At 46.7% G+C, this 12,609-nt stretch overlaps 1 protein-coding gene across 2 annotated transcripts in view; it reads right to left on the reverse strand.

Moving 5' to 3' along the window:
* Positions 1-12,609, reverse strand: part of LOC142572926 (uncharacterized) — a 102,789-nt gene that overhangs the window by 45,450 nt on the left and 44,730 nt on the right. Inside the window, exons 2-4 of one of the 2 annotated variants that reach the window (XR_012826168.1) lie at positions 11,625-11,798; positions 9,079-9,186; positions 14-2,346 (exon numbers count right to left, since the gene is read on the reverse strand). Coding sequence is in view for 1 of the 2 variants with exons in the window: in XM_075682383.1 (XP_075538498.1) it covers positions 11,625-11,798 (174 nt within the window). In the remaining variant the exon portion in view is untranslated. Of the gene's footprint in view, positions 1-13; positions 2,347-9,078; positions 9,187-11,624; positions 11,799-12,609 lie in introns of those variants that run through there. The other variant, XM_075682383.1, reaches the window with a different exon arrangement.

Below are 12,609 nucleotides of genomic sequence, written 5' to 3' on the forward strand. Positions count from 1 at the left end.
TTCACTCGTCTGACACGCGACGTCACGACAACTGCGATAGCTCCTGATCTGACATGACGTGTACACACTGACTATGCATGATTTGACCGAGCAAAAGAAAAGTATTTACTTCTGATTCGACGCCTTTTCGCCAGTAGCCCTCGGCTATTGGTCAAAAGTTTTCAGGCTGCACCCACTTCACCTGCCTGTCACACGACGTCACGAAGCCGCGAAAATTCACCGCGTCAAAGTGACGTATACGCGTTAAAGATGCATGAAAATGCCGAACAAAACTGCATTTTATTCCTAATAGCCGCAGGTTGCCCCTTCCCGAAAGGAATAAAAGATGGCTGCCGCCGATTGTTCAGGCGCTGGCTACTCGCACGTGCCTGAGACCATATGTTTATTTGCTTATAATAAAGCTTTTTCCATGGCCGTGCAATGTTTTCGAGCACTTTCGGCACGTTTACGACTTCGCTTTGCCAACACTTCGTCGCTGAAGATTTGTTTTAGCGATATTCTTAGCCTTCCGTTGCACGCCGCCCTTATTTTAGACAAGCCAATGCCACCTAAGTTAGGGAAAGCGGACCAATCGCATGCCCCGGCATCACTCACTCCATCCGGTTATCTATATTTAGTGCGCTGGCTCGGCCCCATCTGAACCATCTCCACTTCAGCGTGTTCTTCGCCTCCTGGCAGCTAGTTACAAACGAAATACCACTCAATGTAGGCAATGTTGAATTCGTTTCGAAAGCAAAGCAAAGTGACCTCCTATAATCTGCGAGAGCATTTCATTGAGCAATTCAGGCAGCGCTGCGGGTCACCGCCCGATGCTTGCGTCGTCGGTTACGCAATGTGTGGCGATTGGAATAAAGACATATTGGAATAGTTTTGTACTATAGGGCCCCAAAATGAAAGGACAACCGAACGCACTGCATTTCTTGGTATGTCATTTATTTACCAGATATACTAAAGCATTATTTGTGAAACTACCAGCACATGCGGTTGAATTGTGCACTTTTGTAAACAAACAGGTTATATGTACTATATGGCTCTTAATGCAACAAAAATATGTTCGCATTTTATGAACATTTAATGTTTTGTGCCAACTGTAATAAGAGATGCGCTTTAGTGCATTTTCTTGGTTGTAATAAAACACTATCCCACAGAACCGCGACAGCTCTTGTACACATACAATAACGCCCTATAAGCTCGGTTCGCAAGATTGCGACTCAATTCAACAAGACAAGGTAGGCGTGTTTCACTGGCGCACAATAGACTCACATGAAGGCTTTTTGCAAGACATCGTCTGGCTTTGGCTGACATTTGTTTGGAAGGTCGGAAACAAACAAAAGTTCTCCCGCGCAAGCAAGCAAGCCTCCCAGGCATTTGGAATAAATTCACAGCATAAATTAAAATGTTCAAGAATAAAATTAGCATAACCGTCTAAATTGAGTAATATATATATGTAGGAAAAAATATACATAGACGGGCACTTAGGTTACAGTTTAAAGCAGACGCTAACAATCATCGCAATATGAAGAAACCAACAAAATAGCCTAGTACAAATTGGCTGCGCTGCGCGATCGTATATAATAAACCTACAGCAAGGTTCATTTGAGGCAATGTCTGGCTTTGGTTGATGGTTGTTTGGAAGGTCGCTCGATGAAATAAAATTTTGTCAAACCTTCTGAAACACTTAGGCGAACCTTCCGGAACTCTTTCAAACGAATGAATCATTACGCAGAATTTTAAACGATAAATGCTAACGAAGATAATAACGCATAAATTGATAAATATATAGCGGGCCAAATACATGGGCGCACGTAAATACGCTAAAATCAGAAATTGGCGTGAACGGTAGTCGCTACCGGAAATAGACGCAAGAAATCACGCGTACATATACCGTCCCCACAGCAAGGGGACCTAGAACCGCGCCGGACAATTCGCCGCTAAATACACTTGAAATTGGGGCACGGTGGGGACTGGTGACACCGTGGCCGAAACACTCCTGATGAATGGTGGAATTCTGGGCGTGCTGTATCGGAGGTGTTCCAGCGGCGAACGGGGGTTAATCAGCCGTTGCCGGCGGCACTTCTTGGCGATAATCCCCTGCTTCGCCCTCGCCCGCTTCCGCAAGCGCCGTGACCACTCAAACATGCGCGCTCTCCAGGGGTGGCTGTCGTGATCTCCGAAGGACTGGCCTCGTGCTTTGGTGGCAGAGGAGATGACAGGCGCGTGCGCGAACACGGCCATCAAAAAGCTGGTGGCCGAGTCAGCTCCTCTAGGCAGATGGCATTACCCACGCCTCGCCGGTGAGCCCAGGGGGGATGTGTTGTCCGGCTCCAGTGTCGCGGTGTGCGTGAACTGCGAAACAAATGCCGCGTCGTGTGTCCCATTAGGACTACTTTGCTGCACAGGCAATGGGATTGCATAGCATTCGCGTAGAATTACATAAACAACGTCAGAATCACGCGAGCTCTTCTCAATATGCAGTACCCAGTATTGCGCGGTGCTTTTGTAAGCTAGTGGTGCATTCTGATTCTTCAACATGGACTGCTGACGACTGAAAGCGGACTAAACAAAGGTAATAAAGAATCTATATTTTGAAAAAGACATTGCAGGAATACTGTTTGATTAGAGGGATTTCCTAAATGAAGTGTAAATTAAATAGTGCCTGCTGTTGGATGAAATGGTCGTACATCGATAACTGAGGGGCTACGAAAAAGAGAAACATGGACAAGATGAGCACTAGGACGGGCGCACTCGCGACAGGGTTCATTCAGAAGAGCGCGTATAATTACATTTTCATGTCTGCAAAATCTTGGCCTGCGAGCGTGCTAGAAACTTGATTTCATTCTGATACAATCTGATCAGGTATCAGTGACACAATCATCTTTCTTGTTCCTTGTGAAGAAGGCCTCATGCAACTTGCGACTGCATGAGAAAGTTTTTGCTCTTGCCAACACAGGCCGGCACCGATCATCCTTAGTATAGCCAAAAGCTACTCGTGATAATCGCGTGATATGACATGATACACGTCATACACGGCTAGGTTAGCCGGGGCAAATTAGACCCCTTCCCGCCCTTTCTCGAAAGCTGCAGCTCGCTTCGTCGTTAATTTATACATCGCCCTTATAGCTGGTATAAACCTTCCCACGTTTCATGGCGATTTCGTGTACAGCCCCAGCCGAGCACCCGACGAAATGAGCGGCGTGACGCTTAGCGCAGTCTCGCACGATCCTTTCTGAGTGGGCGATCCAGGGGCACAGCGAGGCCAACTTACGTCGGCCGGAAAATACCACTGATATACCGTAGCGATTGGCTACATTCTTCCGGTTATGAGACACCGTATCAATATACGGGACCGGTCTGATCTCTTTCCACTGCCGCGACCTTCCCGGGGTGCTCTAGCCTTCAATTTCTGCAGGTGCTTCTCCGCCACAGCAACCAGGACTGAAAGAGTGATAGAAGCTTTGAACAACCTATCAACTTGATTGTTCAGGCTTTCATGTACCAGGTGAACACATTACTTGTCCAAGGCTCCCTTCAAATAAAATATACCAGTAGCCACTTTTACCGCCTTGGAATACGCAGGTTCATACAACAGGTTTTTTCGGGTTCCTGGCGAGCACATCCAACACGTTGTAGAATTTTTTGCTGGATTTACGTTGTAGAAACTCCATAACAAACCTTCCCAAGCTCCCCGTCTTCCATTATTTAGGCGGAGCATGTGTATCGATAAACTGTGCAAAATATTACAGATGATGGCACATATGTTTTTAAAAGCTTTGCACTATTGAGTAAAACCTGCAAAATAATGATTTTTGCTTTCCGGTATGATAGATAATCCTACACACGGATGTTCAGAATGCTCGGACACTCACTAAAATATCGGCTTCACATGTACGTTTTTGAGGAAGTGAATTGATTGACCACCAAATCGCAACACATGCATGGGACCGTCGTTGACTCTGTGGTAGAGGCTGCTTCAACCGCAGCGTTTCAATTCGATAAGTGTTTTAGAGGTGTGCTCGTCTGCAGGGCATGCTCTGGAAGCTCCTTTTTTCACTGCTTCGCAGCCGCTGCCCGTATGTTGCCACGTGCAGAGGTTCTGCACTGCGCCATTTCAAGATTGCCATGAGTGCATCCCGGAATCATTCCTTGATCATGGTCAGCACCACGCGTACACTCATAAGCAAAAGTCACAAAGCGACCGGCGTCTACAAATAAATAAATAAATAAATAAATAAATAAATAAATAAATAAATAAATAAAGATGCGCTGTAGCACTGCCCCGTAAGGTGGAATTCGGTTAATACACTGCATTGGGGCAATGATCGCACACATGTTATATAAACCCCTTCACTTAAGCGGCCGTGCCCAGCCTGCTAACAAAAAAATTAGGATGAACCTTGCTGCACAGGAACTGTCGAAGATATGTGTAGCATCATTATACGGCGGGCTGCGCAGAGCAGAATGTGTCATGCGTCGTATTGATGTGTGTTCAGGGTAATTGTGATGTCGCACGCTCTATAGAGTTATTTATTTATATACGTTAGGAGTGCGGGGACAGAGATGCACAAATTTACATTGCCGAAAATATACATTCCACACCCCGTCTGCCGTCACATAACGCTGAAACATACAATGCAATTAAGCAGTTCTCGTTCAGAATGGTTGAGCATAATTTTCTTGCGCGATGCTGGCACGGCTTAACAAAGGCGTTAGCGCCGTCATGGGCACTGAAGGTGGACGGATACACGTGCATGCATAATTACTGCATTAGGGGAATATTCTCATTTCAGGGCCCCTTTAGCCACCTTCCATCCTGACTGGTTGGTTGTCTACCAGGGTGTCGAATATTGCTTGCTATTCACCTTTCATAAACGGCTCAGCCATTTTTGGATTAGCTTTAACGCTTTTTCCTACGAATAACTTATAGGGAACGGCATAAATCGATGGGCTTGTAGAATTTTTTGTGCTGTGCCATATATTGTTATCGCGCACAATGCGTTGTTTGCCACTGTACTTCGGATAGCAGTTATGAATTCCGTACGAAATTGCCGCAGCCTGCTCATTGTAGCCTTGTATTATGAGAATTGTTTTCTGGATTCACAAAGAATTTTTCAACAGATCCACCATACCATGCTACGCATTAAAATGTCGCTGCAACGTTGGCCTTCACATTTTCGCTAGCGATATGGTATTCCAATATACTCGTAAACTAAATGCCCTGCGTTGCCGTGTTTCCCATCTTTGGGCAGCAAGGCGGTTGGCACGACATCGTGCGTGTAGTGGCTCCCCGCCTGCATGATTGCGCGATCTCCAGCCATGCCTGTCCACCGAAGATTCCGTAGCTGTTGCTTGATCCGCTCGGAAGCGCGTGAGGCGCGGACAGCGTTTTACAAAATGACTGATGCGTACTTCCTACGAGGGCCTTTGAGCAAACGACCGAACGGCACAATGCACGCTCAATAAGCCTACACGAGATACTTGGGTAGGCAAAAACCCATGACCACCTGCAAGCGCACACTAATGGCTCAGTGACGCGGGAATGCAGATCGCTCAGTGTGACAGTCGCCCGAACCCTTTTCGACATCTAACAACAGCAAGCGAAGCACCACTGTTCAACAGCCGAGTTATGGGGTGTCAGCATAGGAAGTGGCCTTCTCTTGTAAGTGACGCCAGCACCACGTGCGTTGCTCTAAACTGCGTGCGGGTTGTTCAAAGGCATGCAGGGGAATGAAAGACAGCTGTTCCCTACCTTGTATGACGCGGGTTTGATACAGTTTCGTGTTGGGTTTGTCCACACGAACAAAAAAGCCCATGCAAATCCTTAGCCTCTCCAACTCGTGTACATGCAACAACTGAGAAGTGGAACTTCGAAAGGTTCCTACTGCAGTGCAGCACAATCGCGCCTGTAGAAGAGAAGAATGTACACAGTGGTGGAATGGAGATACATGGAGGAAGCACCGACACGCGGCCTAACGTTTAAATAATTGTCCACGAATTGTTTACAAGCATATACATGGTGTCCCAGCTACCTTTACGTAAGATAAATATGTATGTTGGTGTACAAGTTCGTTCATAGTTTTTAAGGGATGATAAAACGCTCCTTCCGCTTTTGTGGTTTATTCACCTCAGTTCGGGAGTTGCTGTAGCATAATGATCTGCAGGTGCGGTATAGGAGGACACGGCTAGTTGTGTTCATGGTCACTCAGGAAGTTAAGGGGCTATTTCATTCTGTTTATTGGATAAGTGGGAATTTAGCTTTGCTGTTTATAAATTTAAAGAAGTTCTACAGAGATGTGGCCAGGAAATCCCTAATTCCGCGCTATTAAGGCTTTCGTCTATTGAGTATTTATTTTCTCGCGTCAGAAATAAATTGATTACACATTAAAAACTGCCAAGTCACTACGCGCTTATGTGCCACTGCAGCAATAGTTGTATGGACACCTAGCGTAAATCCAGCACGCTGTTACTCAGAAAGTGTCACGACACTAACACAGGCGGTTTCTTGTAGCTTTCAATGCCAAAACAGGAGTAGCTGTTAAAGTAACAAAAACCAGAATAAAACACATGAAATTGTCCGGGGCCTTCGACTTTCTCAGTACCAGCGCGCTACATTAAAGGCGCCGTCCATTTGCACATGACATTACGATTGAGACGCTCCATACAGAGTTACATAAAATTTTTCTTAGTTTGTGGACTTCTTTCATGACTGTGAGAAAAATTGCTTCTCATCCGCTTGGATGCGAAGTAACACGGACTCGAATGTTGTCAAGAACACTTCCTAATTTTCATTTTCGGAAATGTTTCTCTAGTTTTCTGTATCTGTAAGACTTCGAAAGTTAATTAGTCTTCACTAGTTATGCAACTACGAAGATTCCAAAAAGAGTTCTATTTGTTCCATAATGTTGCCATTGACATGATTTTATTCGTGTTATCCGTGAGTGCACAAGTTTGTCTTTAGGAGTTGCTAGCTTTAGCATGGCGAACTGCATGGTTCCTCTATTTTTCCGTTTTTCTGTGCTGCTTACCCTCTCTCCTATTGTCAATCCGACTGTTGCAGCCCAGTCAGCAAAGATTAATCCTCAGTTCCTCCTCTACACCACGTTTATAATAAAAACTAGTTAGTACTCCTACTGCTACTACTACGCCAAGGTGGCCCTGTCCACGTCACCTTATGCTTCTGCGCGCTCGACATAGGAGAAGGCTCACCCTCAGGCTCCGCGTTTCGAAGCAAGACGGTGTCGTCACATTTTGTTTCCTCTAATCAGTCGAGTTTTCAACACGTTCGCCTGTCGGTGACATGCTTTGGCTTTTGACAATGTAATGGCTAAATCGCGAGCCTGTGTTTCTTGATACTGTCTGACCCATGTATCCGACTTCCGCGATCTGAATATATTAATGCACCTAAGCCCACAATGCTCGATCGTAGACATATAACCAAAAGCTTGAATGACGCATGTAACCTAGTTAAGGTAATCATATTGACGCATCCGCAGTGCGACCAGGATGACGACGATAAGAAGATATCTCGGCATTTAAAGGAAACACAGCGAACAAGAAGTTACTAGCACGCGATATTATACCGCCTATTCATTTCACTGTACCTGCTGACTATTGCGTTCTTCCCTCGTTTGCGACGCCGCAACGCCGTCGCCGCGAACCTGTTGGTAGGGACTCCTACTATGACCGACAAACGCATCCCAAAGAATCAACGTCTCGTCATCACTCCTGTGCACAGATTCAGCCGCAGCATGCTTGGCTTCAGCCCCTAATTTACCACCATTCCAGCTCCGACCACCACGGAAATCTGTATATCAGCGAACTGCCTTCCTTCACAGATGGCAAGTCCTTCCCAGAGACTTTTCAGCATCCTCACGTTCGGGACATCGTCCGTGGAGTCGCGTTTGAAAACTTTGAGGACTGGCTTGATGAACATGAAAGCGTTGTGAGTGTCAACGAGTGGAGCGCAGAACAAACACTTCTATACGCTTATTTCCAATAGAAGACAGCGCTCGCACGTGGTTCCAGAACAGGGAATCATGCTGCCAAACCTGGAATGACTTCCGACTTTCGCCGCCAGCTAATCGATAAACTATCCAATTCCGACCAGTGCGTTTACGCACAACAGCTTATCGAAGTGCGCTTTCAGAAACAACGAAAGCGACCCCATGTATGCCGAGGATATGACCCGCTAATTTCACTGAGTTGAGCCCGATTTGCGCGAGACCGAGAAAGTGCACCATCTCAAACGAGCAATTAAAGAGCAATTGTTCGCGGGCTTGGTACAAAACCCACCAACCACGATCGACGAATTCATAAGGAGGCAACTATAATCGAGCGAGCCGTTCAGCAACAATGCCGACTCTTTCAGCGCCTGTCCAATAACACACTTATGAGCGCCACCGCTTAGAATCCCTGCATTAGCGAAAGCTCATTCGCAGAATATTGTGTGTGGAGCTGCCAACCGTGGCTGCTCCGTCCACAGCCAGCAGTCGCTTCTGTCACGGAAACCTTACACCAGGAGCTGTGGCAAGCCTTTATATCGCCCACGCCGTGCCCAGAAACACGCCCGTTGAGGTTTGCCAATATAGTTAGTCGGCCTCCACTTCTACCTTCGACAACGCGGTTGCATCGGCGACCTGTTATCTCGTCGTTTTAGGAGAAGCCTCGGAGACGACCACCAGCTCTCCGAACTAACTTGGGGCACACTCCCCACCATCTACAAGTCTGCTTGTACAGCGGTGAACTGGACCACATTGTCCGTGACTTCTCTAAGCCAGAAGTCGCGTTAGGAGGCTTTCGGCGGCCAGCTTTCTTGTGCTATGTATACCGTCGTGCTTATTAATAAAGTCGGTCAACGAATCCGCTTCGTCACGTCGTCGCTGGCGATCTTGGTCACATCTACGTTACTCTTTCTCCTGCCGCCAAAGTTTCGTCAAGGCCCATCCCTCTAGTTCTCGCGGGGGAAACTAATGGACGCAATCTTCGAGGGGAACTTCATTCGGATATTTCAAAGGCAAAGGAACGTGTTTCTTACTGGGAATTGCTATCACGCAAACGTCAGGTGACAGAGGTGCAGCTTACCAGTATTCGGGTCGACGGCGTTTCAACGGGGCGTCTGATGGCGCAACAGGGCTGACTGCTTCAGGATGACGGCGAAGCCCATCAGGTAGTCGCCTCGCGCCAATGTGGCTGTAAGGTGTTCAATTTGGTGGTCAGTGGCTTCTTACGTTACTCTCAAAGAGTTGTTCTGAGGGAAAAATATGCCAAATTATAGCACCCCCAAAGGACCTGGCTTGTTTCATCGCTAAAAACGTTACCTTTAAGACCATAAAAATTACTCTACATTACAGCGAACTAAAGCCACTGCTGCAGCAATTGAAGCAGTAATCTGGTTGAACAAAAAATTTCTCGCATGGAAGTATATTTCATGCAGCTTACGTTTTGACAGTCGCCTCTATCATCATGATTACTTGCAGCAAAGGTCGCCCATGAAATAAAAGCTGATTTCTTCTTGTAAACGGTTCCCTTGATGTGCGTGAGTGTAGGTTATGCAGACTGTTTCTGAAGGTTGAACGCACGCAACTTCGCTTGCATGAAATACGGTCGGAATGATGGATCGGTTAAAGCTCTCAGTGGGCATACGACGGGCATGTCTGTTTACCTGCTAGGCGTCGAAGGCCACTAAAGTGCTCTTTCCTATGTCGGTAAATAGACTCCGAAGCGAGCGTCAATGACTGTGCCCTATTTATTCAACGCATCGAGGGAAAAGAAACACCAGTGAATGGAGTCTGGCTGCATTGGCAACAGATATGACACATTTCACGGCTAGCCGCATCCTTCCGTTCACTGGAACTCTTTGTAGGGGTAATACTTTGGAACAATTAAACTAAGTCATAACCACTACCGTTAGAGAAAGTTTGGCGATGCGGACAAAAGCTCTTGAGAAGTCCATGAAGCTTGCATCACGGGACGCACGCGTGAGCCAAGATTTTGTAGCGGTATTTTTCCTGCATATACGCGGTGTGCACGCGTTGTCGGCCACACTCTTGGTTGCTTTAGGAGAGCGCATAATGCAAAAAGTGTGACAATCGAAATTGTGAGGCGCCTTGCTGTTACAATAGCAGAACGCAGCAATAGCTGAAAACCGGATACGCCGTCAGAAATTTATCGAGATGCAATGAATTTTGACACTGGTGAGTTGAAGATATAACGCTTGTAACATTTTGTCCGTATTCCGACAGGCAGCAGGCCATAGTTTAAAGGGAGTAGCGTTAATATATATGTTTCCATATTGTTGCTAATGCGAGCCATTGCAGGTGGGGATATACGACAGAGCTTGAACTATATGCGGCGCTAGTGTCTACGGCATCTGCGAGGGAGGTGGTCTAGCCAGTATGGCAATGGTAACAGTACGCATTTTCCCCTAAACTTTGTTCTTGCTTTACAGGACTTAATGACGGTGTTAAATATTTTGGTTTGAACAAAATATGGCATTATACATGCAGCGCGCACTGGTTATCCTCGTCTTGTATGTGCAAAGGGAGTTGTTGCTTCTGTCCATTCAGAAAACGTATGGTTTGCCATTTGGAAAGATAAATCATAATAAAAAGTCCCAGAAGATATGCCAAGCAACGATCATGATTACCACAAATGTATGTACTACATTCGTCCTTCTCATGGTAACCGAAGAATACTAGTATCAGAAGTCAATCTAAGCAATTTTACTAGAAAACTCTACATGGTTGGCGCCACATCGGTTTTTTTCCTCTTCACGATTGCTCAGTAGCGGCTGCAGAGCAAGCACTGCCTGGCTGTGTTGCGGCATTCAGACCCAATGGTGCGACCAGTATTCAGCCAGAGCATGTGCAACAAACTGCATCGCATGGTGGCAAGCTCGGACGCATTGAAATGTATAAATTATGAAATACCTCAATTATAAAGAGGTAGATAAACTATTGTCATACACGTGCAATAAGTTTATCTTGTTCTGAAAGCCTAGTCATTTGTTCCGGAAAAAAATTGATCATTTCAGTCTACGTCTATGGCCAACTGTAGTAGGTAACCAACAGTGCACTTATGGGGCGTTGCATCTAGGCAACTAATGTGTCCACCGGTAGTGACTGGACAAAATACAAGTTTAGCAGGCCTAAGATTTTCTTTTAGCTGAAGCGGTCTGCTCTACTAAGTCGGGTTCATCCTTGTAATTTGCTCACACCGCTGAGCGGGAACGTTAGCGGACAGGCTAATGCGCCTACGTACGACACTCACATAGGCAGCACAGCGTACCACCAGGATCCTTGGTAGAACTCTACGAACGTTCTGCTACGAAGCAGATTGAGCGGAGCGTAACGTAGCGTGTCATTGACTTGTTTGCCGGTACCCAGCGACCTGGTAGCTGAGACGTCAGGATAGCCAAGGATAGCGTTAACAAGGTACTCCCAGAGGCTCCTAGGAGCCTCTGGGAGTGGCTGTGCCTGCGCACTAGCTGGACGGCTGCCCAGATGCACAGAAAGGACAACGCTACGTCATTTTCCTGCAAGAAGCGCGCAGACCCCGAGACTCTGGAGCATCTCATCTGTGCCTGCTAATTGTTGGCGTAAGAACGTTCTATAGACACCAATACCTACCGACGCCAGGGCCCTCCGACAGGGAAAGGGACCGACGTGCTATTCCCTATTGCCCCTCCAGGTCCCCGCGCTGGCAAGCCTGCTGGAGTTCCGAGATGCAACTGGGGTATCGCCACATTGTGAGCGCCCGCTTGCAATATGGCATCTTTGCCGAGGACTCCCACCTGGCCACTTCTGCAAATGATGGAGTCTACATCATCATCATCATCATCATCAGCCTGGTTACGCCCACAGCAGCGCAAAGGCCTCTCCCATACTTCACCAACTACCCCGGTCATGTACTAATTGTGGCCATGTTGTCCCTTGCAAACTTAATCTCATCCACCCCCTTAACTTTCTGCCGCTCCCTTCTACGCTTGCCTTCCATTGGAATCCAGTCGTTAACCCTTAATGATCATCGGTTATCTTGCCCCCTCATTACATGTCCTGCCCATGCCCCCCATTTCTTTTTCTTGATTTCAACTAAGATGTCAATAACTCGCGTTTGTTCCCTCACCCAATCTGCTCTTATCCCTTAGCATTACAACAATCATTCTTCTTTCCGTAGCTCGTTGCATCGTCCTCTGTTAGGAATCTACTACCCCTCATACTAGCTCTTCCGCTATGCACTTTCACTGCCCACTCCCTCTTACCTGACGACACTGCACAATGGTGCCTCAAAGCCTGCAGAATTATGCGTCATTTCCTACTATCACCTATCACTCATATAACTATCACCATCAACTCATAGCGCGTCGTTCACACCTCTGGTAGACGCACTTAAGCAACATCAATTCATGCAGCCACCTCTGTGCATAACATGTCAGCGGTTCCCTGAGCAACGCTCTGTTAAAACACTCTATTACAACACTTTCCTTTCACCGTCCCGCGCAAGGGTCCCTTGAGCACGCTAAATTTTTGAGATTACACATTTATTTTTCTGCTGTGACTGAAGACTTAGCGTTCGGATTCCGTAATCAAGGCGTTGTGGGTTTCCTTTTTTTTT

The sequence above is a fragment of the Dermacentor variabilis genome, chromosome 2 (assembly GCF_050947875.1).
Source record: "Dermacentor variabilis isolate Ectoservices chromosome 2, ASM5094787v1, whole genome shotgun sequence".
Taxonomy (NCBI): domain Eukaryota; kingdom Metazoa; phylum Arthropoda; class Arachnida; order Ixodida; family Ixodidae; genus Dermacentor; species Dermacentor variabilis.